At 45.3% G+C, this 24,193-nt stretch overlaps 1 protein-coding gene across 3 annotated transcripts in view; it reads left to right on the forward strand.

The window, feature by feature from the left end:
* The window catches only part of MID1 (midline 1), a 106,955-nt gene extending 83,219 nt beyond the window's left edge, over positions 1 to 23,736 (forward strand). For 2 of the 3 annotated variants that reach the window (XM_028115059.2, XM_028115060.2), the window contains exons 7-9: positions 14,367 to 14,528; positions 18,050 to 18,257; positions 23,388 to 23,736. In XM_028115059.2, coding sequence (XP_027970860.1) covers positions 14,367 to 14,528; positions 18,050 to 18,257; positions 23,388 to 23,736 — 719 coding nt within the window. Of the gene's footprint in view, positions 1 to 11,473; positions 11,484 to 14,337; positions 14,529 to 18,049; positions 18,258 to 23,387 lie in introns of all 3 variants that reach the window. The other variant, XM_088028519.1, reaches the window with a different exon arrangement.
* The last annotated feature ends 457 nt before the right edge of the window (positions 23,737 to 24,193 follow it).

Here is a 24,193-nt window from a genome sequence, read left to right on the forward strand (position 1 = left end):
ATCGTCTCTCGTGGTTCGTCTCCCCCTCCGACTTACTCGCCTTCATTCTTCCCCTCCTGCTATCTTCTTCTTTTTCTTTTTTCTTAACATATCTTGCATTATTTGTTTCAGAAGTACAGATCTGTGATTCAACAGTCTTGCACAATTCACAGTGCTCACCATAGCACATACCCTCCCCAATGTCTATCACCCAGCCACCCCATCCCTCCCACCCCCCACCACTCCAGCAACCCTCAGTTTGTTTCCTGAGATTAAGAATTCCTCATATCAGTGAGGTCATAGGATACATGTCTTTCTCTGATTGACTTATTTCACTCAGCATAACACCCTCCAGTTCTATCCACGTGCTTGCAAATGGCAAGATCTCATTCCTTTTGATGGCTGCATAATATTCCATTGTGTATATATACCACGTCTTCTTTATCCATTCGTCTGTCGATGGACATCTTGGCTCTTTCCACAGTTTGGCTATTGTGGACATTGCTGCTATAAACATTGGGGTGCACGTACCCCTTCGGATCCCTACATTTGTATCTTTGGGGTAAATACCCAGTAGTGCAATTGCTGGATCGTATGGTAGCTCTATTTTCAACTGTTTGAGGAACCTCCATACTGTTTTCCAGAGTGGCTGCACCAGCTTGCATTCCCACCGACAGTGTAGGAGGGTTCCCCTTTCTCCGCATCCCCGCCAACATCTGTCGTTTCCTGACTTGTTAATTTTAGCCGTTCTGACTGGTGTGAGGTGGTATCTCATTGACGTTTTGATTTGGATTTCCCTGATGCCGAGCGATGCTGAGCACTTTTTCGTGTGTCTGTTGGCCATTTGGATGTCTTCTTTGGAAAAATGTCTGTTCATGTCTTCTGCCCATTTCTTGATTGGATTATTTGTTCTTTGGGTGTTGAGTTTGATAAGTTCTTTATAGATTTTGGATACTAGCCCTTTATCTGATATGTCATTTGCAAATATTTTCTCCCATTCTGTCGGTTGTCTTTTGGTTTTGTGGACTGTTTCTTTGGCTGTGCAAAAGCTTTTGATCTTGATGAAATTCCAATAGTTAGTTCATTTTTGCCCTTGCTTCCCTTGCCTTTGGTGATGTTTCTAGGAAGAAGTTGCTGCGGCTGAAGTCGAAGAGGTTGCTGCCTGTGTTCTCTTTTAGGATTTTGATGGACTCCTGTCTCACGTTTAGGTCTTTCAACCACTTGGAGTCTATTTTTGTGTGTGGTGTAAGGAAATGATCCAGTTTCATTCTTCTGCATGTGGCTCTCCAATTTTCCCAACACCATTTGTTGAAGAGACTGTCTTTTTTCCATTGGACATTCTTGCCTGCTTTGTCAAAGATGAGTTGACCATAGAGTTGAGGGTCCATTTCTGGGCTCTCGATTCTGTTCCATTGATCTATGTGTCTGTTTTTGTGCCAGTACCATACTGTCTTGAGGATGACAGCTTTGTAATAGAGCTGGAAGTCCGGAATTGTGATGCCACCAGCTTTGCTTTTCTTTTTCAGGATTCCTCTGGCTCTTCGGGGTCTCTTCTGGTTCCATACAAATTTTAGGATTATCTGTTCCATTTCTTTGAAAAAAGTGGATGGTATTTTGATGGGGATTGCATTGAATGTGTAGATTGCTCTAGGTAGCACTGACATCTTCACAATGTTTGTTCTTCCAATCCATGAGCATGGAACGTTTTTCCATTTCTTTGTGTCGTCTTCAATTTCTTTCATGAGTATTTTATAGTTTTCTGAGTACAGATCCTTTGCCTCTTTGGTTAAATTTATTCCTAGGTATCTTATGGTTTTGGGTGCAGTTGTAAATGGGATCGACTCCTTGATTTGCCTCTCTTCTGTCTTGTTGTTGGTGTATAGGAATGCCACTGATTTCTGTGCATTGATTTTATAGCCTGCTACTTGACTGAATTCCTGTATGAGTTCTAGCAGTTTTGGGGTGGCGTCTTTTGGGTTTTCCACATACAGTATCATATCATCTGCAAAGAGTGAGAGTTTGACTTCCTCTTTGCCGATTTGGATGCCTTTGATTTCTTTTTGTTGTCTGATTGCTGTGGCTAGGACTTCTAATACTATGTTGAATAGCAGTGCTGAGAGTGGACATCCCTGCCGCGTTCCTGACCTTAGGGGAAAAGCTCTCAGCTTTTCCCCATTGAGAATGATATTCGCTGTAGGTTTTTCTGTAGATGGCTTTTATGATATTGAGGTATGTACCCTCTGTCCCTATACTCTGAAGAGTTTTGATCAAGAAAGGATGCTGTACTTCGTCAAATGCTTTTTCTGCATCTATTGAGAGGATCATATGATTCTTGTTCTTTCTTTTGTTAATGTATCACGTTGATTGATTTGCGCATGTTGAACCAGCCTTGCAGCCCAGGGATAAATCCCACTTGGTCATGGTGAATAATCCTTTTAATGTACTGTTGGACCCTATTGGCTAGTATTTTGGTGAGAATTTTTGCATCCATGTTCATCAAGGATATTGGTCTGTAGTTCTCCTTTTTGTTGGGGTCTTTGTCTGGTTATGGGATCAATGGTGGCCTCATAAAATGAGTTTGGAAGTTTTCCTTCCATTTCTATTTTTTGGAACAGTTTCAGGAGAATAGGTATTAATTCTTCTTTAAATGTCTGCTAGAATTCCCTTGGGAAGCCATCTGGCCCTGGGCTTTTGTTTCTTGGGAGATTTCTGATGACTGCTTCAATTTCCTTAGTGGTTATCGGTCTGTTCAGGTTTTCTATTTCTTCCTGGTTCAGTTTTGGCAGTTGATACATCTCTAGGAATGCACCCATTTCTTCCAGGTTATCTACTTTGCTGGCATAGAGTTGCTCATAATATGTTCTTATAATTGTTTGTATTTCTTTGGGATCGGTTGTGATCTCTCCTCTCTCATTCATGATTTTGTTGATTTGGGTCATTTCTCTTTTCTTTTTGATCAGTCTGGCCAGGGGTTTATCAATCTTGTTAATTCTTTCAAAGAACCAGCTCCTAGTTTCGTTGATCTGTTCTACTGTTCTTTTGGTTTCTAGTTCATTGATTTCTGCTCTGATCTTTATGATTTCTCTTCTCCTGCTGGGTTTAGGCTTTATTTGCTGTTCTTTCTCCAGCTCCTTTAGGTGTAGGGTTAGGTTGTGTATTTGAGACCTTTCTTGTTTCTTGAGAAAGGCTTGTATTGCTATATACTTTCCTCTCAGGACTGCCTTTGCTGTATCCCAGAGATTTTGAACAGTTGTGTTTTCATTTTCATTGGTTTCCATGAATTTTTTAAATTCTTCTTTAATTTCCCGGTTGACCCATTCATTCCTTAGTAGGATGCTCTGTAGCCTCCATGTATTTGAGTTCTTTCCGACTTTCCTCTTGTGATTGAGTTCTAGTTTCAAAGCACTGTGGTCTGAAAATATGCAGGGAATGATCCCAATCTTTTGGTACCGGTTGAGACCTGGTTTGTGACCTAGGATGTGATCAATTCTGGAGAATGTTCCATGGGCTCTAGAGAAGAATGTGTATTCCGCTGCTTTGGGATGGAATGTTCTGAATATGTCTGTGAAGTCCATTTGGTCCAGTGTGTCATTTAAAGTCTTTATTTCCTTGTTGATCTTTTGCTTAGATGATCTGTCCATTTCAGTCAGGGGGGTGTTAAAGTCCCCCACTATTATTGTATTGCTGTCAGTGTGTTTCTTCGCTTTTGTTATTAATTGCCTTATATAATTGGCTGCTCCCATGTTCGGGGCATAGATATTTACAACTGTTAGGTCTTCTTGTTGGATAGACCCTTTAAGTAGGATATAGTGTCCTTCCTCATCTCTTATTACAGTCTTTCGTTTAAAATCTAATTTGTCTGATAGAAGGATTGCCACCCCAGCTTTCTTTTGGTGTCCATTAGCATGGTAAATGGTTTTCCACCCCCTCACTTTCAATCTGGGGGTGTCTTTGGGTCTAAAATGAGTCTCTTGCAGACAGCATATCGATGGGTCTTGTTTTTTAATCCAATCTGATAGCCTGTGTCTTTTGATTGGGGCACTGAGCCCATTTACATTCAGGGTAACTATTGAAAGGTATGAATTTAGTGCCATTGTATTGCCTGTAAGGTGACTGTTACTGTATATTGTCTCTGTTCCTTTCTGATCTGTGCTGCTTTTTGTCTCTCTCTTTGCTTAGAGGACCCCTTTCAATATTTCTTGGAGGGCTGGTTTCGTGTTTGCAAATTCCTTTAGTTTTTGTTTGTCCTGGAAGCCTTTTATCTCTCCTTCGATTTTCAATGGGAGCCCAGCTGGATATAGTATTCTTGGCTGCATATTTTTCTCGTTTAGTGCTCTGAAGATATCATGCCAGTCCTTTCTGGCCTGCCAGGTCTCTGTGGATAGGTCTGTTGCCAATCTAATGTTTCTACCATTGTAGGTTACATATCTCTTCTCCCGAGCTGCTTTCAGGATTTTCTCTTTGTCTCTGAGACTCATAAGTTTTACTATTAGATGTCGGGGTGTTGACCTATTTTTATTGATTTTGAGAGGGGTTCTCTGTGCCTCCTGGATTTTGATGCCTGTTTCCTTCCTCACATTAGGGAAGTTCTCTGCTATTATTTGCTCCAATATACCTTCTGCCCCCCTCTCTCTTTCTTCTTCTTCTGGGATCCCAATTATTCTAATGTTGTTTAGTCTTACCGTATCGCTTATCTCTCGAATTCTGCCCTCGTGGTCCTGTGGTTGTTTCTCTCTCTTTTTCTCAGCCTCTTTATTTTCCATCATTTGGTCTTCTATATCGCTGTTTCTGTCTTCTGCCTCATTTATCCTAGCAGTTAGTGCCCCCATTTTTGATGGCACCTCGTTAATAGCCTTTTTGATTTCTACTTGGTTAGATTTTAGTTCTTTTATTTCTCCAGAAAGGGTTTCTCTAATAACTTCCACGCTTTTTTCAAGCCCAGCTAGTATCTTTAAAGTCATGATTCTGAACTCTAGGTCCGACATCGTACTAATGTCCGTATTGAGTAGGTCCCTGGCTGACGGTACTATCTCTCGTTCTTTTTGCTGAGGTGATTTTTTTCGTCTTGTCATTTTGTTCAGAGGAGAACAGATGAATGAGAGAACAAAATGCTAACAGGTTAACCACGTCCCCAGCAAATATACTCCATACAAATCAGAAAAGACCTGAAACCAGGGGAAAAGAAAGAAAAAAGAAAGAGAAAAGAAAGAAAAAAAAAAAGAAAAAGATGAAAAACAAAAACAGAACAATACAAAAAAAACCGAATATGATCAAATATGATCAGGCTAGTGCATAGATCAGTGCCACACACTAGATTTTGGGCATATTTTGGTCTGTTAGAAAAAAGTGCCTCCTAAAATTTTAAAGGAAGAAAGACTTATATATGTACAAAATAAGGGTTGATACAATGAAGGGATGGAAGATGACTGTAAAGATGAAAATTATAAAAGATTTTATAAAAGGAATTGATATGATAAGAAGTTGTTTGAAAAAAGAAAGAAGAAGATTTAAAAAAAAAAAGGGAGAGAATGTGATCAGGCAGGAGACTAGAACAAAGCCATACACTAGTGATTTAGGGTATATTTTGATCTGTTAGAAGAAACTGTATCTCAAAATTTTAAGGAGAGAACAACTTATATATATATATATATATATATATATATATGCCAAAAATAAGGGTAACTACTGTGAAGGGATAAAATATGACTCTAAAAATGAAAAATAAAAAATGTTTTTTTAAAAAGGGATTGATAAGATGTTGGTTGAAAAAGGGAAAAAAAAAATTAAAAAAAAACAGCTAAAAAAATTAACTTTGAAAGACTAATGAATCATGGTAAAAAAAAGCCATGAATTCTATGTGCAGTATTCCCCTAGCGCTGGAGTTCTCCCGTTCTCCTTGATCGGTAAACTTGGTCTTGGCTTGCTGGCTGTTCCGGCTGACTTTCTGGGGGAGGGGCCTGTTGCCGTGGCTCCCGAATGTCTTTGCCGGAGGCGGAATTGCCCCGCCCTTGTCGGTCCGGGCTAAGCAAGCTGCTCGGGTTTGCTCTCAGGAGCTTTTGTTCCCTGCAAGCTCTCGGTACAGCTCTGGAGGACCAGGGCGAAAATGGTGGCCTCCCAATCTCCACCCGGAGGAGCCGAGAACTCGGGGCCCCGCTCCTCAGTGCGCCCCCAGAGAAAAGCAGTCACTCCCGTGTCCCCGGTCTCCGGCCGCACTCCGTGCTCACCCGGCCTGTGACCGAGCGTTTCTATCTCTGGCACCCGACCCCGTGTGGAGTCTCCAAACCCAGCAGATCCCTGCGGTGCGCTCCTGCGCCGCTCCTCCCGGGGAAGGAAGGGGAGTCTCCCCGGCTCTGCCGCTTGTTGGGTCCCTGCTGGGGGAGCAGTGGCCCGACTGGGCCGCGGATCACAGTTTATGGCCACCCCGAGCTGAGAGCCCGCGCCTCGGCTCCGTCTCTGCAGCCGGCTTCCCCGCTCCGATACCCGGGAGCTCTGGCGCACTCAGGCACCCCCAGTCTTTCTGTGACCCCGAGGGTCCTGAGACCACACTGTCCCGCGAGGGTTCCACCCCCCGCTTAGCCACTGGAGCAACGTCCCTCCGCGGAGCCGACTTCTAAAAGGTCCGATTTTGTGCTCCGCGGCTCTAGCACTTGCCAGAAGCGGCCGACGGAGGCCCCCTCCCCCGCCGTCTATCCTCCCGAATATCGCCTCGGATTCACTTCTCCGCACGTCCTACCTTCCAGAAAGTGGTCGCTTCTCTGTTCAGAGAGTTGTTGCTACTCTCCTCTTCGATCTCCTGTTGAGTTCGTAGGTGTTCAGAATGGTTTGATCCCTATTCAGCTGAATTCCTGAGACCAGACGAAATCCAGCTCTCCTACTCCGCCATCTTGCTCCTCTCCCTCATACATTTAATATTAACTACTTTTCTGAGTGTTATTTCACAGTGTAAAAAAAGAATTTAATAAAATGGATAGCCAAGCAATGCCAAATACCGCGTCCCATTTGGAGGAGAGCAGGCCTGTCATTTGAGATGTTAGTCATTGGCCCCCACCCGGGAAGAATTTCAGACCTGACTTGAAACATAGAGAGGCCCTTCTCTAACTGGGGCCCGAGCCCATGAGATATTTGGTATCAGAGACAATTTGATGATCTCAGCCCCAGTTGCTGGCCAGAGAGGTGATAACAAAGGAATCTCTCCTCCCTACCCCCACAGTTATTCAAATTGAGTTGAGTAAATGGGCAAGGACCAGAAGAAGTGGCTGTTCAGGGGAGCAAGTTTGACACTTCTTTAGCAAATTAAAATAGAACATGTCAAAGTAGAATAGAAGAGAAGACCAGTCACTTTTCAACAAAGAAATGTTTTGAATAAACCCATATCGACTGAATGTGCTTTTATTATATACACCTCTTCTCCTCTAACCGCACTGTTCTTTCCTAGCACAAGTAATTCTGAGGCACGTGATGCTTAAAAAAGAAATTAGATTTAGGATTAATTAAAAGAGTGATATGTGAAGACCCCCGCCTCCGAGTAACTAAAGTGTCACTGGCTCATACCAACAACTGGACCAGGCTTCCCTCCTCGACCCTCTGACCTTCCATTCTCTAATTGGCCTGCCTTGGAAGCTGTTATTAGAATCTTCCCATTTTCGGGTGCCTGGGTGGCTCAGTTGGTTAAGTGACTGCCTTCGGCTCAGGTCATGATCCTGGAGTCCCGGGATCGAGTCCCGCATCGGGCTCCCTGCTCAACAGGGAGTTTGCTTCTCCCTCTGACCCTCCCCTCTCTCATGTTCTCTCTCTCTCTCTCATTCTCTCTCTCAAATAAATAAATAAAATCTTTAAAAAAAAAAAAAGAATCTTCCCATTTTCCAGGAATGTGTAAGGGGGAAAAAAAAATCACGAAATGGCCAGCTGCCGGAGCAAGAGGGCAGACGTGGTGGGTGTAACAAAAATGTCTTGGGGGGAAATGATGGTTTAACTAAGTTTTGAAAGAGGGTGGGTACATATCAGCAAGTTAAGGGAATGCCAGGCAGCCACATCCTCGGGGGCAAACCTGTGGAGACATAGAATGGCAAGGCATTTTCTGAGACATCGTCTACTCGAGCCTGGCTGGAGAACGGAGTGAGGACGGGGAGACGGTGGGAAAGCAGAGACATGAACTTGGAGGTTCGTAGTGATTTGAGAAGGCAGAGATGGCCGGGACCTACCAATGGCAGTAGCACCAAAGAAGGCAAGAAGATAATTCCAGAAAGACTTGTCCTCTGGCCCATACCCCCGGGAAGCACCCTTACTATCTTCAGCTATTTGAAGTGCTTTCGGGAGCAGCACTGGTATATCAATGGTTTGGCATCATTTTGCTCTCCTTTCAGGATTTTGGATTCTTCTGGTATTGCTCCTCATCCCTAGTTCTACGTGCCCCGCTACAAATCATGAAGAAATACTAACTTCCCTAAAAATCTTTCTTTTTAGTAAGTAATGCACAAACACTGTGTAATAATATATAAAATGTCTACAGTGACACTTGGATGTTTTTCAGTATGGCAGCCACCCTGGTTCCAAAGTTGCCCACTGCACCAACTCCGTTCCACACGCATCTCTCCTGTGGTAGTCTGTTAATACCCAAGGGTGCACACTCTCACACACCTAGGAATACGCTTCTTAGGGACACAAAAGGTAGCAGGCCAAACACAGTTCTTTACCTTGCTTTTTTTCACCCAGAACAGTCTCTCTTTTGATTAACTCAGAAACAACTGGTCAGGGACCTTAAGTACATTTACAGACTCCCTTCACCTTTGCCATATGATGTACCACCAAGGCGTGATAATGGTGATAGGACTTTTGTCCTTTGCCATATTCTGTTGGTTAGAAGCAGGTCACGGGTCTTGCCCACACTCAAGGAGGGCGAATTACACAAAGTCGTGAATGGTAGGGAGTGAGAATCATGGGGGCTACCCCAGGGCGTGTCCACCATAGATGGTTATGTCTTTCCTGAAGTGCCTTGAAGCGAAGTTTTGTGGGCATTTGGACAGTACGTAGAGCTTTGGCCTGGCCTGGCAGGCCCTGTATCAGTTGGCTTTGGCTGATAGGCCAACAACCACAGAACTTAAGTAGCATATAACAATAAACATGTATTGCCTGTGTGTCTGGAATCAGGCTGACCTTGGTGAGGCTCTGTCATGGTCATCAGGCTGCGGACTGGGGCTGCCGGCTGCCGCACGCCTCCCCGCTGCGGTCCCACGCAGGCACGTTCTCCTGGTGAGCGCAGCACGCGGCTGCAAGGACAGGCCCACTTGCACACGTGCTTCACAAGCCCCTGTCTTTGTCACGTTAGCTGATGTGCCAGAGGCCAGAGCAAGTCCCACAGGTGAGCCCAGAGTCAGAGGGCCTGCGAGGTTCCATGGCAAAGGGTATGGAAACGCGAGGAGCGCCGACGTGGAGCCAGAAGGCGAGACGCTCTAGGACCCTGACTCGATCCCGGTGCTTCCCTCCATCGCCCAAATGAAAAGAAGAGATCTGTTGCCTGAAGCTTAGGGTTTCTCTGGGACTGACTCGGCTTCCATGTGGGTGGCATGAAAAATAATACCAAAACAAGACATCTAAGTGCAATAGACGAGAAAAGGGCATGCCTACAGACATCCACCAGCAGCGACACCACTGAATTCAGAGCTCTGTGCTCGGCGATTCCAGAGACAGTGTTTTGTTCCCCGAAAGCAGTTGCCACAAGAAAATAAAGGGGATCGACTTCATGAAGATGACAGACCTTGCTTATTTGGTGGACAGATGTCAGAAAGGCCATTCCTCCCAGGACCGATGGAAGTCAGGGAAACTGCAGGTGCCCATCCAACTGGGGTCCTCTCATCAGCTTGTTAGTACAGAGAGCTCTTTGTCTCTTTGACGTCCATTAAACCAGTAGAGTGAAGTCCTGAGGCCTACAGGATCAAATCGTAACAATGAAAGAATAAATGTAGATAAAAAGGCAATAGTTCTTCTTAACTATTATATATATTTCTACTGGCCGAGAGAGACCTGGATTTGAATCCCAACTGGGGACCTCACTGGCTCCATCATTTGGGGCAAATTCTTTAACGACCTCTGAATCTGTTTCCTCATCTGTAAGAAGAGGTAATGTTTTACCTTCCCATGGTTGAGATAATAAAATTACAGGTCTGAGCCCTGTGCTTGCCACAGTGTGAGCACAGAGGTATTCAAAGTTATGATTCCTACAAAAATATGGCCACACTCACCCGTCATTGCGTTTTTTTAAAAGCTGATGTTTTGGGTCATGGGATAAAGATCAGTCGTGAAATTAGCCAGGATTATCTACATGATGGCATTTTACACGATCTTCATGTGCAAGGCCTTCCCTGAATGTTGTTTGTCCATCTGTCCTAACATTTGGAGGAGTATCCTTTTTGGTTGTTGTTACATTGAACGACAAGAGCTAATAGTAAAACTGTACCGAAAATTAGAAGACAGAATGCCCCCAAACTGGCCATAGCTCCTTGCGCCACTAGGAGTCTTGCACTGCCTGTAGGTCATGGTTCCTTCACTCGTCATAATAAATTCTAGTTAATTGCCCACAGCTGACTTCAGTGAAGGAGAATTAGATAATATCTGTGAAGCTTTTAATCTTATTAAAAGGCTCTCCCTAATCAAATTCATATATTCAAATGCAAAATTAATGACACTATTAATTTTTTATTATGCATTTTTATTAAGAGACTTAAGCCTACAGATGTTAACGAATTGCTTATTAATAAGTAGATATGTATTTAATTTTACAACGTTTCTCATGTTTTTTCCGAAACCACTTCCAGTGCACCATTTAAAATCCTAAATGGGGCCTTTTCCCAGCAGCCTATTTTCATTATTAGCAAAAGTCCAAAGATGCATTTCTCCAGGTCTCCATGGCGAGGTAGTTATCTGTATTTAATTAATTTTAGTCATTTTGAAAACATTCATGAGCGTTATTAAACAGATACTATTTTTACAGAGAAGAAAGAAAAGAATGTTCACTTCTGTCCGATCTGGTAGAAGAAACAAAGGATGTTTGAAGCCACGTGCCGCCTCTCTGAAGGGTGTCCGTGTTGCGTAATGTTTTATACCTAATGTTTTACTGCAAGATGACAGTTGCTATACAAGGCTCTGAAATCCCAAATGTAATTAGGATCTTGTAATGAGCAGCATTATGTAGGGAGATGCTTCTGACCCATTGTGAATGAGAACAAGATATATAAAATTGAAAAACTCAATTAAGTTTCATTATGAACTAATTATCTCCCAAGTTCCATTGTTGTTTTAATACTCGAAGCTGAATTAGAGAAGGTGGATGTCGGAATACCCTCAAAGATGATTGAAAACGAGTTTGGAGAAAAGTGAAAGTTTCAGTGCAGGATGGTTACATGGGTGTTTCATAAAGAGATGCATAAAACATGGTCAACGGCCCCGACGCAGTGGGGTATCGAGGCAGACAGGTCTGGCACTTGGCACCGTATGCAAGACGTTATGTGGTGTTGGCCCAGGACCAACACTAACAACGCAGTAACGGTGTGCTCGGAGGCACCCCCCCTTACTCCAGCCCGTAGAAGAAAATGGTCGATGTTGCTTTCTTGGCATTTTTAATCAACTTCTCAATTACTATCCTGGCAATAATAATAACAGAAAGGTAAGCCGCCATAGAAATGGCGTGAGCGTTCACGAGAGCAGGTTGTCCCAGTGTAAAGCCATCCAATCAAATTTTACTACTCCATAAACATTTTTGTTCTTTAAATATTCGAGGGAAAAAAATTAGCAACCTCTTCAAAATAATCAGGATGCTCAGTGTCCCTTTTCTGTTTGGAAAAGGGTTCTAAAACATTAAATCTTTTTTGTTAGGTTAAGGCTTTGGATTATAGGCCAAGTTGCTGTTCGTAGCAATTTCAGACATCTGTTTGATGATGTAGCTGAAAGCATTCCCCCACCACATGAAGCCCAGCTTTTCGGTTGTACAGTGATGTAAAGTTTATTGAAACATTTTTACATTTGCTTTCTTTGACCACAATAGTCATTTTCCTGGAACATACGCAATTAAACAGGAACAGTGTAAATGCAGCGACATTGATAGGATTCTCATTTGATTCTACTGAATGCCATTACTGTTTTCGTTCGTGCTTGACTGCTGTTGACAAAGGTCTAGGATTGCCTAGGATTATCCTAGGCAATAGAAAAGCTCATTGTTTTTGTTTTATTACTGTTGTAAGATCACGATTAAATATCTAAAGTGAGTCACAGGCTTCTTGGGGCCCAGAGCTCAGAGTTCAAAATGATCCTTCTTTGGTCGGATCTAAATCTCCGATTGGCTGTGGCACTATCCAGAAGCATTGAGCATATTCAAGGAAAAGGTAAGGTGAAAAAGTAGCAAAAGGGAAATGTGGTAAGGAGAGTCCCGTGTTACTGAACCACTGGGGTTGTTTTCCTGGGTCTTACACGAGTGAGAATCAGTGGGAGAACAGAGGGCTAAGAGTTGGGGGAAAATTGGGGGTGGGGTGGGAGTGGGGGTGAATGGTGCCTCCGTTGAGCTCACACACACATTCAACCCCTTCTGTGGGCCTCCCATCATTCTCTTGCTTTATGCTGGTTTTATCAAATCTGGCGGTGCTGCTGGTGAAATGTTCGCAGGTGGAGATGAAAAGAGGTGATAGAGAGCTCACGGGGTCAGATCTGACCTTGTGAGTTTATATATGTATATGACTCAGTGGTCTGCACCCCAGGTACTGATCGTACGAGGTGCAGTTTCATACTTGACAGAATACTTCTAAGGTTCTTCTCAACTGTGAGACTAGCATGAACAATGTCTATCTCGAAAGTTGGAGAAAGTATTTAGTAGGATTCAAAGACAGATGTCACGGGGCTGTGAATATCTTGGAATGCCATGCAAATATTTGTGGCTTGGTATGGTTCTGCACATGTGACTTTCCTTCTATAGAAATGTTTTATTAGATTCTCAAAGAGGTGAGACCAAAGAAAGATTAAGGGACTGCTTCTTGGGATTGCAGTAAGGTATAAGTTGCCTCAAGATCAAAAGAACTAACTCTTTGACTTGCAAATCCATTGAAAGGGAAAGGGTGGGGGGCTTGGAGCCCCTCAGGAAGTGGAGGGGCTCAGCCCTCTACCAAGAACTGGTGAAGGAAATTCACCAGAGTCAGGAAACTTCATGACAGCTAGTCACCAGGGGGCTGGGAAAAGGTTCTCTTTAGAGTGGGGATTGATGGGTGGAGAGAGGAGAGCTGGGCCCAATACCAAAGAGATGTTTTCAGCATCAGCAAGCTGCAAAACAAAACGGGCTTCCTTTTCCCTGCACGTTCTTCCAAGCATCGTAAATCCTCAGCCTGCCCCCCAGCCCACATCCTGCAGAACGCAGCCCGAGCAGCGGCCCCACTGTACTCTGAAACCAGCCATGCGAGGGGGAATGCAGCTGGTCCGAATCCCCGTTCATGCTTTTCTAAGAGCTACACTGGGCCCTGGGCTGCCCGTGGGTGCCACTGCTCCGGGCTTCTCCTAGGGACATGCCTCCTGAGTTGGTTAACTGTGGCTACGCTAATGCTGGAACACCAACAACCCTGATGATCGCTTTCTTAGCTCCCCGCTCAGAAGTTGGGCCAGTCTCTGCTGGCCTCACTCCTACAGGGGCGGGGCAGTAGAGGTGTTCCCTGTATCGCTCATCCTGCTGAGACAAGAAGACTTGTCTGGGGAATGTTCTCCCCTTGGCAATGGCAGAGGCCCAAGGTGTCGACAGAAATTCTCGAGGCCTTGGAATGCCTACTCTTGCAGCTTGCGCCCCGCCACTTCAGCCTCATCCCATCGGCCCGAGCAAATCACATGGCCAAATCCAAAGCCGTGTCACAAGGGAATACATCCCATCTCTGCAAAGCAACTTAGGCCTGGGTCTGGGGCAGGGTGAAGAATTAGAGGCACAAAAGCAATCTACTACATCTATATTCGTGGAGGCAACTTCTCCTACGTGATTCAGGTCTCTTCTCACCGGCTGTGAGGCTCAGAATTGATGAGATTCCAATTTAATGGTCACGGTCCTGAGCGTGGGGTGGGGGGGTGCCGAGAGTGGAACCCGTGGTAACTCGCTGCTTCCTTCTCCTTGCCATGGCGCCTCACAACGCACCACGCACAACACGCCAGGCAGGACCAGCTTGGCTGCTCGTATGGTTACTGAACAGAGGCTGCGATATAATCATTTTGATGGGTTTCTCCATGTAGAGCACACAGTAGGAATATCTGATAATAACTACAGGCCGATCACCTACTGTAGGCAGGAGACTGCACCCTCGAGTTTATTAGTGGGCTCCCTCGGAAATGGCAGAGGTGACAAAGCACTGCACCGTGTCTGCTTGGCTTTGCAGGTCTGTGTAACTCTGCCGATAGCTGGATGATTGTGCCCAACATCAAGCAGAACCACTACACGGTCCATGGTCTGCAGAGTGGCACCAAGTACATCTTCATCGTCAAGGCCATCAACCAGGCGGGCAGCCGCAGCAGTGAGCCTGGGAAGTTGAAGACAAACAGTAAGTGCCGTGAGCTCAGCAGAGCTGCCGCCTCCCTTCTGCTCTCCTTTCGGCCGCCTCTGTCCCCCTTTCTCTTCCTTCTCTGCCTCGGGCATCACCAGCAGCCCCGAGAAGCAAGTGAAGAGCCAGGGCGGTGGGGTGGAGTTGGCATCAGACACCTCCGGGGTCCACAACTCACTTGCCCCTTAAGGGCTGTGAGTCCATCGACTTCTCTGCACTTCAGACCGCTCGCTTTTCAAATAAATAATCCTGGAGGGGTTCTTGTGAGAATTAGAACAGATTAGATAGATAGATAGATCGATATATATATATGAAGCCTGATAGGTCGCTGGGGCTCTGCAAATGGCAAATTGTTTTCCATAGCAGAAGAGCAAATTAATAACTCTTTCTTCAGGAATTCTTTGCTTTACTTCCCATATCTGTCTATGTCTGTGGTTCTCAGAAGCAGTTCTGCCCTCCCTACTGCCCCCGCCCCCAGGGACACTGAGCAATGTCTGGAGACATTTTTGGTTGTTATAAGTGGGGTGGATGCTACTGGTATCTAATGGTTAGAGGCCAGGGATGATGGGAAACATCCCACACTACACAGGACACAACAGAGAAAGATCTGGCCCATATATGTGTCTTGTAACACTGTCGTCTCCCTTGCTGTCTCTGCCCACATGTGTGTTTTTTTTTTAATATTTTATTTATTTATTTGACAGAGAGAGACACAGCGAGAGAGGGAATACAAACAGGGGGAGTGAGAGAGGGAGAGGCAGGCTTCCCGCGGAGCAGGGAGCCCGATGCGGGGCTCGATCCCAGGACCCTGGGACCATGACCTGAGCCGAAGGCAGACACTTAACGACTGAGCCGCCCAGGCGCCCCACATGTGTTTTCTCTTATCCTCTCTTTTTCTTTACTATTTTTGATCTAGAAATATGTTCTATAACATGGAATTTCTTTGCATAGGACCTCCCAAGAGAAAGCAACCGGGAGTGTGTCAATATGGCACCATGTTAGGCAGTTGCCTCTAGTTAATGGGAACAGTTAACTGCTTTTGCAGAAGAACCCACACTTAACCCAAATCTTCAATTTCAGTGGCCAAATAACTTTATTTTACTCCAGACATACATGTTTAAGACACATACGCTTAGACGTTAAGCTAATTTCTCCTCTCAATGTTTCTGCTGGTAAAGAAGGAAATGTTTTTAGAGATTAAGTAGGAAAAAAGTAAGTAAATGTATACACTGAGGTTAATTCTGTAGAATATGCCTTTGAGACATCTGATTTGTGCTTCATCACTGCAGTTTTACTGCAGATAATGCATTCATTTCATGTAGCCAGATAATGTCATCTTCTATTTCTAGACATGCAGTTCTTGAACAGTTATAAACGAGGAGTCGGCAAACTTTTCTGCAGCGTGCCGTAGAGTGAATATTTGAGGCTATGTGTGTCAGATGGTCTTGGTCACCATCCACTCTTCTTCACCTCTGCCACTGCAGTGCAAAAGCAGCCATAGATTACACATAAATGAATGGGCATGGCCGTGTTTCAGTAAAACTTTATTGACAAACACAGGCCCTATGCTGGATTTGGCCTGCAGGCTGTAGTTTGCCAAACTCCTACATGCAGAATATTAAATTGAATTGAATTCTTTAGTAAATGATTAACTTGGTCCTTGAGCTAATTTGTCCTCATTGAAGCAAAAGCCTTGAACTCGGACGGAGTAGGTGATGGTGCATTTGAGAAACACATCTGAGGCACAGGTGGAATTTGCTGAGGATGCAGGGGTTGGGGTTGGGTCTGACCTAAGCTGACATGATCGTACTCCACGCGTGTGTAGGTGAGGGTGTGAGTTGAGACGAGATGGGGTACGTCACACCTCATTATGAGGCCGGTCTTTCTGACGGCTGTGCCATTCTGATGCTCCTCACTGGGAGAAGGACAGCAGTGCACGGCCCTCCTCTTCAGTGATGGCTGCATTTCTGAACACCCCCGCCCCCGGTCTGCCCATTAATGTCCCACTTCTTTTCACACGCAGTCTCTCTTCCACCTTTAAAAATTGAAATATTGTAAGCAAAACTGATCTTCATACTCTTCTTGCCTTAGTTCATACTTTATCCCTCGTAGTTGCTGGCGTGATCATTGCTGGGCACATTGGTGTTTCACAAGACAAGCTGAAATTTAAACTCTGCACATAATCCAATATAGCTCTTAGAGCCTCTGAGAATGTCCGTGCCCTGATCCACACTTGAAGCTTTTTCCCAACTCCCTCTTTAAGCTTTCCTGTGATGTGGACAGAAATCTAAGACGGGTCAGCGGACGATCCAGCCCACCAGCCAAATCTGGCTGCCTCTTTTTATAAATAAAGTTTTGTTGACACACAGCCACACCCATCCGTTTCCCTCTCGTCTCGGGCCGCTTCCACGCTGCCACAGCAGAGCTGAAAATATCTATCTGGCCTCTTAGGAGAAAGACGTGCCGGCCCCTGTTCTAAAAGAAAAGATTTGAGAGGCGCCGGTGTCATGTTCATATCCAGGTGGCGGCTAGAAATCCTCCGGCCCACCTGGACGTGACATCACACTCGTTGGCCCGTGCTCTCCGTGCCGCTGCCTCAGCCAGCATCGTGCATTGCCCCGGCCAGTGTACCGAACTCTGTCCGCTGGCTGCCTGAGGGCGGGCCTACCAGCTGCGCCGTGGCCGTGGCCGTGGCGGGGGCTTGGGGCATCGTGGTATTTGCATGCTCTCGTAACTCACTTCCTGCCTCTTAACACCCATGTGGTGTCGAATGACAGGCAGTCCTCCAGACCAGCGTTACATTCTCAAAGAACTAACAGCTATGACAAGATGTTCAGGGGTGACTCTGCCAAGATTTTCTGATGGTTCGACCTTCAAAACGCAAATGTGAATAATGAAATAGGGCCTTATTTTATATATATAAACTCAGGAGTAGAGATATATATATTTACAAACTCAGGAGTAGAAAACCCAGGTGTTATGATCACATTTTTTGCCCTGACCTTGTTGTGGGCTGAAAAGTGCACAGTTTTATAGTCATTCTGAGCTCATGAGAATCATTTTAATTTGCAACAGTTTCAGAATAATGGAAAGCCTTTAGGTCAAAATCTGCAGTCTTGATTTCTTCGGCTTCTGGTCTGAAGTCTGCTGAGCATGAGCCACATTTTAAGCTGGATCGAATATGGGAATGGTTGAAAACGAAGTGTTCGTTTTCTCCTTCCCTTGGGAATGCTGTTTAGCCAGTATGTAGCAGAGCTGCATGTGTCCAGCTGGGACCCCCGAAGGTAGCTTCTACCACGTGCCCTGGCTGACCCCCGCCCATGCTACTGTTGAATGATTAGTCGCAGCTGCTCTCAATCCCTGTCTCGGAACTGACAGGCTGGGAGTTCATGAAGGCAGGGGCATGTTCGTATTCACCATTTTACTGTGCTTTTAAAATCTGATTCTGCAAAGACATTATTGGTCATGTTGAAATAAACGCTCCTCTTCTTCCTCTCTTTGTTTTGTAAACTTGTTCCCAGGCCAGCCATTTAAACTGGACCCCAAGTCTGCACACCGAAAGCTGAAGGTGTCCCACGATAACTTGACAGTAGAACGTGATGAGTCATCCTCCAAAAAGAGCCACACGCCCGAGCGCTTCACCAGCCAAGGGAGCTATGGCGTAGCTGGAAATGTGTTCATTGATAGCGGTCGGCATTACTGGGAAGTGGTCATAAGTGGGAGCACATGGTAGGCAATGATACCTGTTGTCGTCCAGCCATAAAAAGGCACATCTCATTCTGTACTTTGTCAGAGCGTTAGTCCATTCCAGGGCCCATCTTGAAGGAGACTGTGCAGAAAGGCTTTTTTAGTCTGTTGTTGCGACGATAATGCTGCATAATAAGCACCCCGAGACTCAGTGGCTTCAAACAGTAATCATTTAGGATTGCTCGCTCACCACCCCCATGCGTGGGTTCACTGTCAAGGCTAATCTCGGCCGGGCTTTGCTTTCAGCTGTAGGGTGCATCTAGGTCTGTTCTTTGTGTCTCTTCAGCCTCTTCGGACGGGAGGGCTCCCTGGGTCAGGTCTTTCTCAAGGAGCCCGAGAGCACAAGCCACAGCTAGGCAGGCACATTTCAAGCCTCTGCTTCCATCACTGTCTACTAACTTCTCATGGACCAAAGCCAGTCACGTAGCCAAAGCCAAAGCCAAAGCCAAAGCCAAAGCCAAAGCCGGTGGTCTAGGGAAGTATATCTCTCCCCCAGAGACGAGAGGAGGGAGTGAATGTTTGCAAAACAATCATCTAATCTTCCATTCAGCCAATAAGAAAAACAGCTTGTTTTAAGTCCCTCCATTTTTTTTTTTCTTTTTTATTTACAGCAAGAATTGCAGCTGAGTTGATAGAGTCCTGGTCCCTAACAGAGCTAGGATGCTAGCACTGCTCTTTCGTGCCTTAAAACACGAGTCAGCCGACGACAACCAGCGGGCCAGACCTGGCCCTGTGCCTGTTTTTGTAAATAAAGTGTTGTAGGAAGACAGCCATGCCCATTCTTTTCCACATCGTCTGTCTGTGGCTGGGCTGCCTTTGAGCCGCACGGCAGAGCTGAGCAGTTAAAATAGAACCCTATGGTCCACAAAGCCGAAAATAGTAACTCTCCAGCCCTTTACCAAAAATGTTTGCCGATTCCTACTCTAGAACATTACTCTTCATCATTTGAAGGGAACGAATTTCTGTGGCCTTATACATATGTTTTGTGACTCCAGACTGGGCCGACGACTGGAAATAGTCACGAGCTGAGGGGCTGAGGCAGGGACCATGGGCTGGGAACCCTTTCAAACGGTCTGTTAGCCCAGCGAGCTCTCTAAACCCAAGGCTGTTGGTCAGGCCCAGAACATTCCAATGCGGTGTCTACATTGGAATGAACTAACCTTGCCTAGTTAACCTCACAAAGCTGACCTTGTCTGTTCCACAGCCACGAACTGCACCCCTTCTCCGGCTGGCTGGCTCACAAACACCTGTTCGCTTTTGCTCTTTTATTTTTATTTAACCAGCCCTCATCTAGCCCAACCACGTGCCAGGCACTGGTCTAAGCATCCTACAGATGGTAACTCGTTCATTCATCTTAACAGCCCCCCAGAGGTAGGTGTTGGATCCGCCTTTACAGATGACATGACTGAGGCTCACGCCCATTAGCACAAGGTGGCAAAACTGGGAGGCGGCAGGGTGAGGAAGGCTGCAGTCAGGGCGCAGGCTCTGACCCAAGGCTTCACAGACCTTTCTGGAAAGGGCTAGAGAGCCAGTGTTGCTGGCTTGGCAGGCCAGGTGATTTTTATCCCGACTACTCAACTCTCCGGTGGCAGTGGGAAAACAGCCACAGACCATGTGTCTGTGACTGGGCGTGGCCTTGCACAAATACAACTTTAATCAGCAGAGGGCCAGATTCGGCCCGTGGGTTACAGTTGGCTGATCTCTGCTCTGAAGCACCATGCTCTGTTTTTGAAACATTATAATTACTCTTTCGGGGGCGTACAGCGGTAAACTTGGTGAGCGATAGCTTAATCCTTGCTTAGAAAGAAACACGTCCCAACTGCATAACCTGAAACGAGGAGTATCATGACAGTGTTAGGTTTGAGATAAGGATACTAAAACACTTTGTGTCTTAAGTCCCTGACAGTGTTGATACAAGTCCGCTGAGATCTAAAAAGTGAAATCATAAGCTTGGGTGTCTCCTTTTTCCCCAGAATGGTACCTGTATTGGCCAAGCAAGGAGGTTTTCTTCTGTTGTGATCCTTGTAACTCTCTTGGCCCAGAACCTTTTCCTGTTCCAACATCCTGCCAGGGGATGGAGGGCAAATCCTTCCGCCCCACTCAGCTCTGGCATTTGCAGTTTTTAGCGGCACGGGGGCAAGATAAAAGGCCAAAGGAAAATACGATGAATTTTTGCAGGTGCAAAGGAGCAAACATTTCTAGTTAATTAACGTGCAGTATTAATCTGGGATAGAATCCAGTGTCTAAATAATTACAGCCCCATTAATAATTATTTGTGATAAATGATACCCGATCATTATGATCTCATTCCCATTGATGAATGGTGCGGGAAATTCCACCAGACCCCTTCAGTTATATAAACACAGATCGGTATTACCTTGAAAACACCCTCCAGATGTCAAAACCAACTCAGGAGGGGGGAAAAATTCTAAAATTAATTGCCACACTTTGGATCTTTACACGCCGGATTGTGTCAGTTTCGGAAAACGTCTCGCATAGAAAGTAGTTTGACATTTCCTGGGAGGTGTTAGAGGGGAAGGGGTGACCCATATGATCAAATGCTTGTGGCGCCTTGATTTGCACCAGCTAATGACACATCCATTTTCTCGTGAAATATCGTCCTGACTTTCAGTTAACATGTATGTTATGATCCCTGCAATGGGGCATATTAGCATTGCTCTGAGAAACATAATTTTTATACTTTCTGAATTCTCCAAGTCTCACTGCGTAACTTAATGGAACATTACCTTCTGCCCGCACCTTTCAAGCTCAGTGGAAATACGTACATAGTTTTACAGATTAATGATAACATAATGGTATTTTCCTTTGCTTAATGGACTATGCGCGGAGTTATTTTCTTACTCTCTAATGCTGCTAATGTGCACTTGGTGTTTTATGAAATGGTGTTAACTAAACGTGGGTTCGCGCAAAGATGACTGGGCCAGAAGTCAAGGGGGACGGGGCGAGATTCTGGATTCTGCTCCTAATTGTAACCTTCTCTGTGTTTTCCCATTTGCTAAATGAAGTCAGTCCTTCCTGCCACAGCTACTTCAGAGCGGGTTCAGTTAAGGTTCAAATGGGAAATAAACGCCAGAGTCCTTTGATACAAAATCAAAATGGTGCGTAGCAACAAGAAGGAAACAATGTAGACCTGGCTATTTTGTGATGCAAATGCGCGTTCCACAGTATCTGAAAAATGGAAATAGTGTGTCTGTGGGGCATAGAGAACATCGCGGGGGCCAGTTCTCAAAACAAAAACCTTTCCAAAGTGTCTCTCTGGCTGCCGGCTGGAAAAGAGTGTTTCCCCACCTCTTAGAACTTCTGGATCTTGTGCAGAGCCGTCACAGTGTCAGGACCTGACCCAGACTCCCGCTGGGAAAGGAATGTGGGAAATGCAACCCCAGGATTCTCCCTGTGATGCAGAGCAGGATTGGCCAGAAGGAGGAGACAGGCCAAGTTGATGGCAGACAGGCTGGTACACTAGGCTTGGCTGAGGATCAATAATCCCATCCTCTTTTTTAATTCAGTGATAGCGTGTTGTAGTCCTTTTTTTTTTTTTTTTTTTTTAACACACCACTCTTAAAGTGATTGTATTTTAAATCCAGCATGGGATTATTTTTAAAAAAGAATGCCGTTTTCTCAAAGACCAATGGAGTTTTTTTCTCCCTGCACTGGGTAAGGTACCATATATGTCAATATCCACTTAGACTGGTTTCTGCTATAACATAGTAAAGGTTGAGCTCTGAATCATTGACTCTTTATTAAGAATGATGGGTTTTGCTTATCTTAATCACTGAAATACTGCAAATGTTACGGAGGCATACCTTAGCAGGGTAAAAAGAGATTAAGGAGTTTCAAACACCGTAGAAAGAATTCTCTCTCTTTTTTTTTTTTTAAGATTTTATTTATTTATTTGACAGAGAGAGACACAGCGAGAGAGGGAACACAAGCAGGGGGAGCGGGAGAGGGAGAAGCAGCTTCCCGCCGAGCGGGGAGCCCGATGCGGGGCTCGATCCCAGGACCCTGGGATCATCGTAGAAAGAATTCTTAACTTTTTTGAGCAGTCGAGAGTACATTTACAATAACCGGGATATCCATCGCTCAAAGACATTCAGAATTTTTAAAAATGTAGTAGGAAATATAACCAGAAGGGCTCTTGGCAGTGATGAATCACATACTTTCTGGTGAGGGAAGGGATTAGAGAGTGTTAAGTTTCTGGCCTTTTGAGTCACCCTAGGTTCAAGATCTGATTCTGGTACTTATTAGTAATGTGGCATTGGGCAACTTCAATAAAACAGCAGTTACCCGAGATTCCTTGCCACGCCTTGTGCCCCAGATTTTACACATATTCTTTCCTTTACTCCTCAAAATCACCCTCCGAGATGGAGGCTGTCATTGTCCCCGTGCTGTAGATCAGGAACCCAGCTAGGAGAGGACAAGGAACTTGCCCCGGAAATGAAAACCATTCTCCACGCTTACCTGTGGCAAGGTGTACTCGAAGTCATGGAAAGTGACAGACATGGGGTCAGTCGAAAAATTCAAAGTAGGCCAGAAGGAGAAGTCGAGGGTTGTGCTGTCCAATGTGGTAGCCCTGGGCCACATGCGGTTAATTTAAATCATTTGACTTAATTTAAATTAACTAAATTTAAGGTCTGGTTCCGCAGTCTTGGCAGCCACAGTTCAAATGCCCAGTAGCCACATGTGGCTCATGGCTACCATACTGAACGGAGGCAAAACATTTCGCTCATTGCAGAAACTTCTGTGGGACAGCGCTGGTCTAGAGAATTCCTTGTGTGGGTCTTGATGAGTGTAAAAAAAAAAAAAACCAAACCAAACAAAAGGCAACGAGACACCCAGTTCAAATTCTCTTGTAATGTCTGAACTAAAAACAGGAATACGAGTAAGTACCATGGCCCCTGTCTGCCGACTGTATGTTTGGGAGGAAGGCGTATAAGGAACACCGGCGTCAGGGTCTTTGCCAGGCTTTCAACTGCAGAATGAGCAGGGACAACAGAAAACCACGTTTTTGTGACCCCTGAAAACCAGAGAAGGAGGTAGCGTCCGTGTGCAACCCGCCTCATGGTTTTTGTTGTCACTGTTCTGTTTGTGCAGGTATGCCATCGGCCTTGCTTACAAATCGGCCCCGAAGCATGAGTGGATTGGGAAGAACTCTGCTTCCTGGGCACTGTGCCGCTGTCACAATAACTGGGTGGTGAGACACAACAGCAAGGAAACCCCCATCGAGCCAGCCCCCCACCTCCGGCGCGTCGGCATCCTGCTGGACTATGACAATGGTTCCATCGCCTTCTACGATGCTTTGAACTCCATCCACCTCTACACCTTCGACATCACCTTCTCGCAGCCTGTGTGCCCCACCTTCACAGTGTGGAACAAGTGCTTGACCATTATAACTGGCCTTCCCATCCCAGACCATCTGGACTGCACAGAGCAGGCGCCATGAGCACCTGGCCACATGGAGCTGCTTTCTGGGGCATAAAAGGGTCGTGGCCACCATTTCAGGGACAGAGAAAGCACAGGCTTCCAGAGTGTGATTAAATGTCGCCAAAAAGTGTCCAGAAACATCGACTAGGATAGGACTCAACATAGGCGATTCTCCCCTTTTACTGTCTTTTGTATTAAGTACATGCTTTAATAATTTCTTCAAATTTGTCCTGTGTTTGCAGGAAAATTTATAGATTATTTATGAAAGAAACATAACCGGAATTACAACCCTTAGACATGATCTGGTTTTGCACATTAAGAGGCCCAGAAGTTTGCCAGCTCTTTACAACAACCTTTGTGTCATCACGCTCTGTGGCCTTGAGAAAAACAAATCTTTTGTAGTTTCGTACGCTCATTCAGCTTCTCACATCGTCGTGTCATACTGATCCCATCTTGGGTCCTGTCGCCTCGACGGT

The sequence above is a fragment of the Eumetopias jubatus genome, unplaced genomic scaffold, assembly GCF_037043125.1.
Source record: "Eumetopias jubatus isolate StellerSeaLion01/CBP00866 unplaced genomic scaffold, mEumJub1_p1.0 scaffold_11, whole genome shotgun sequence".
In the NCBI taxonomy this organism is placed as follows: Eukaryota; Metazoa; Chordata; class Mammalia; order Carnivora; family Otariidae; genus Eumetopias; species Eumetopias jubatus.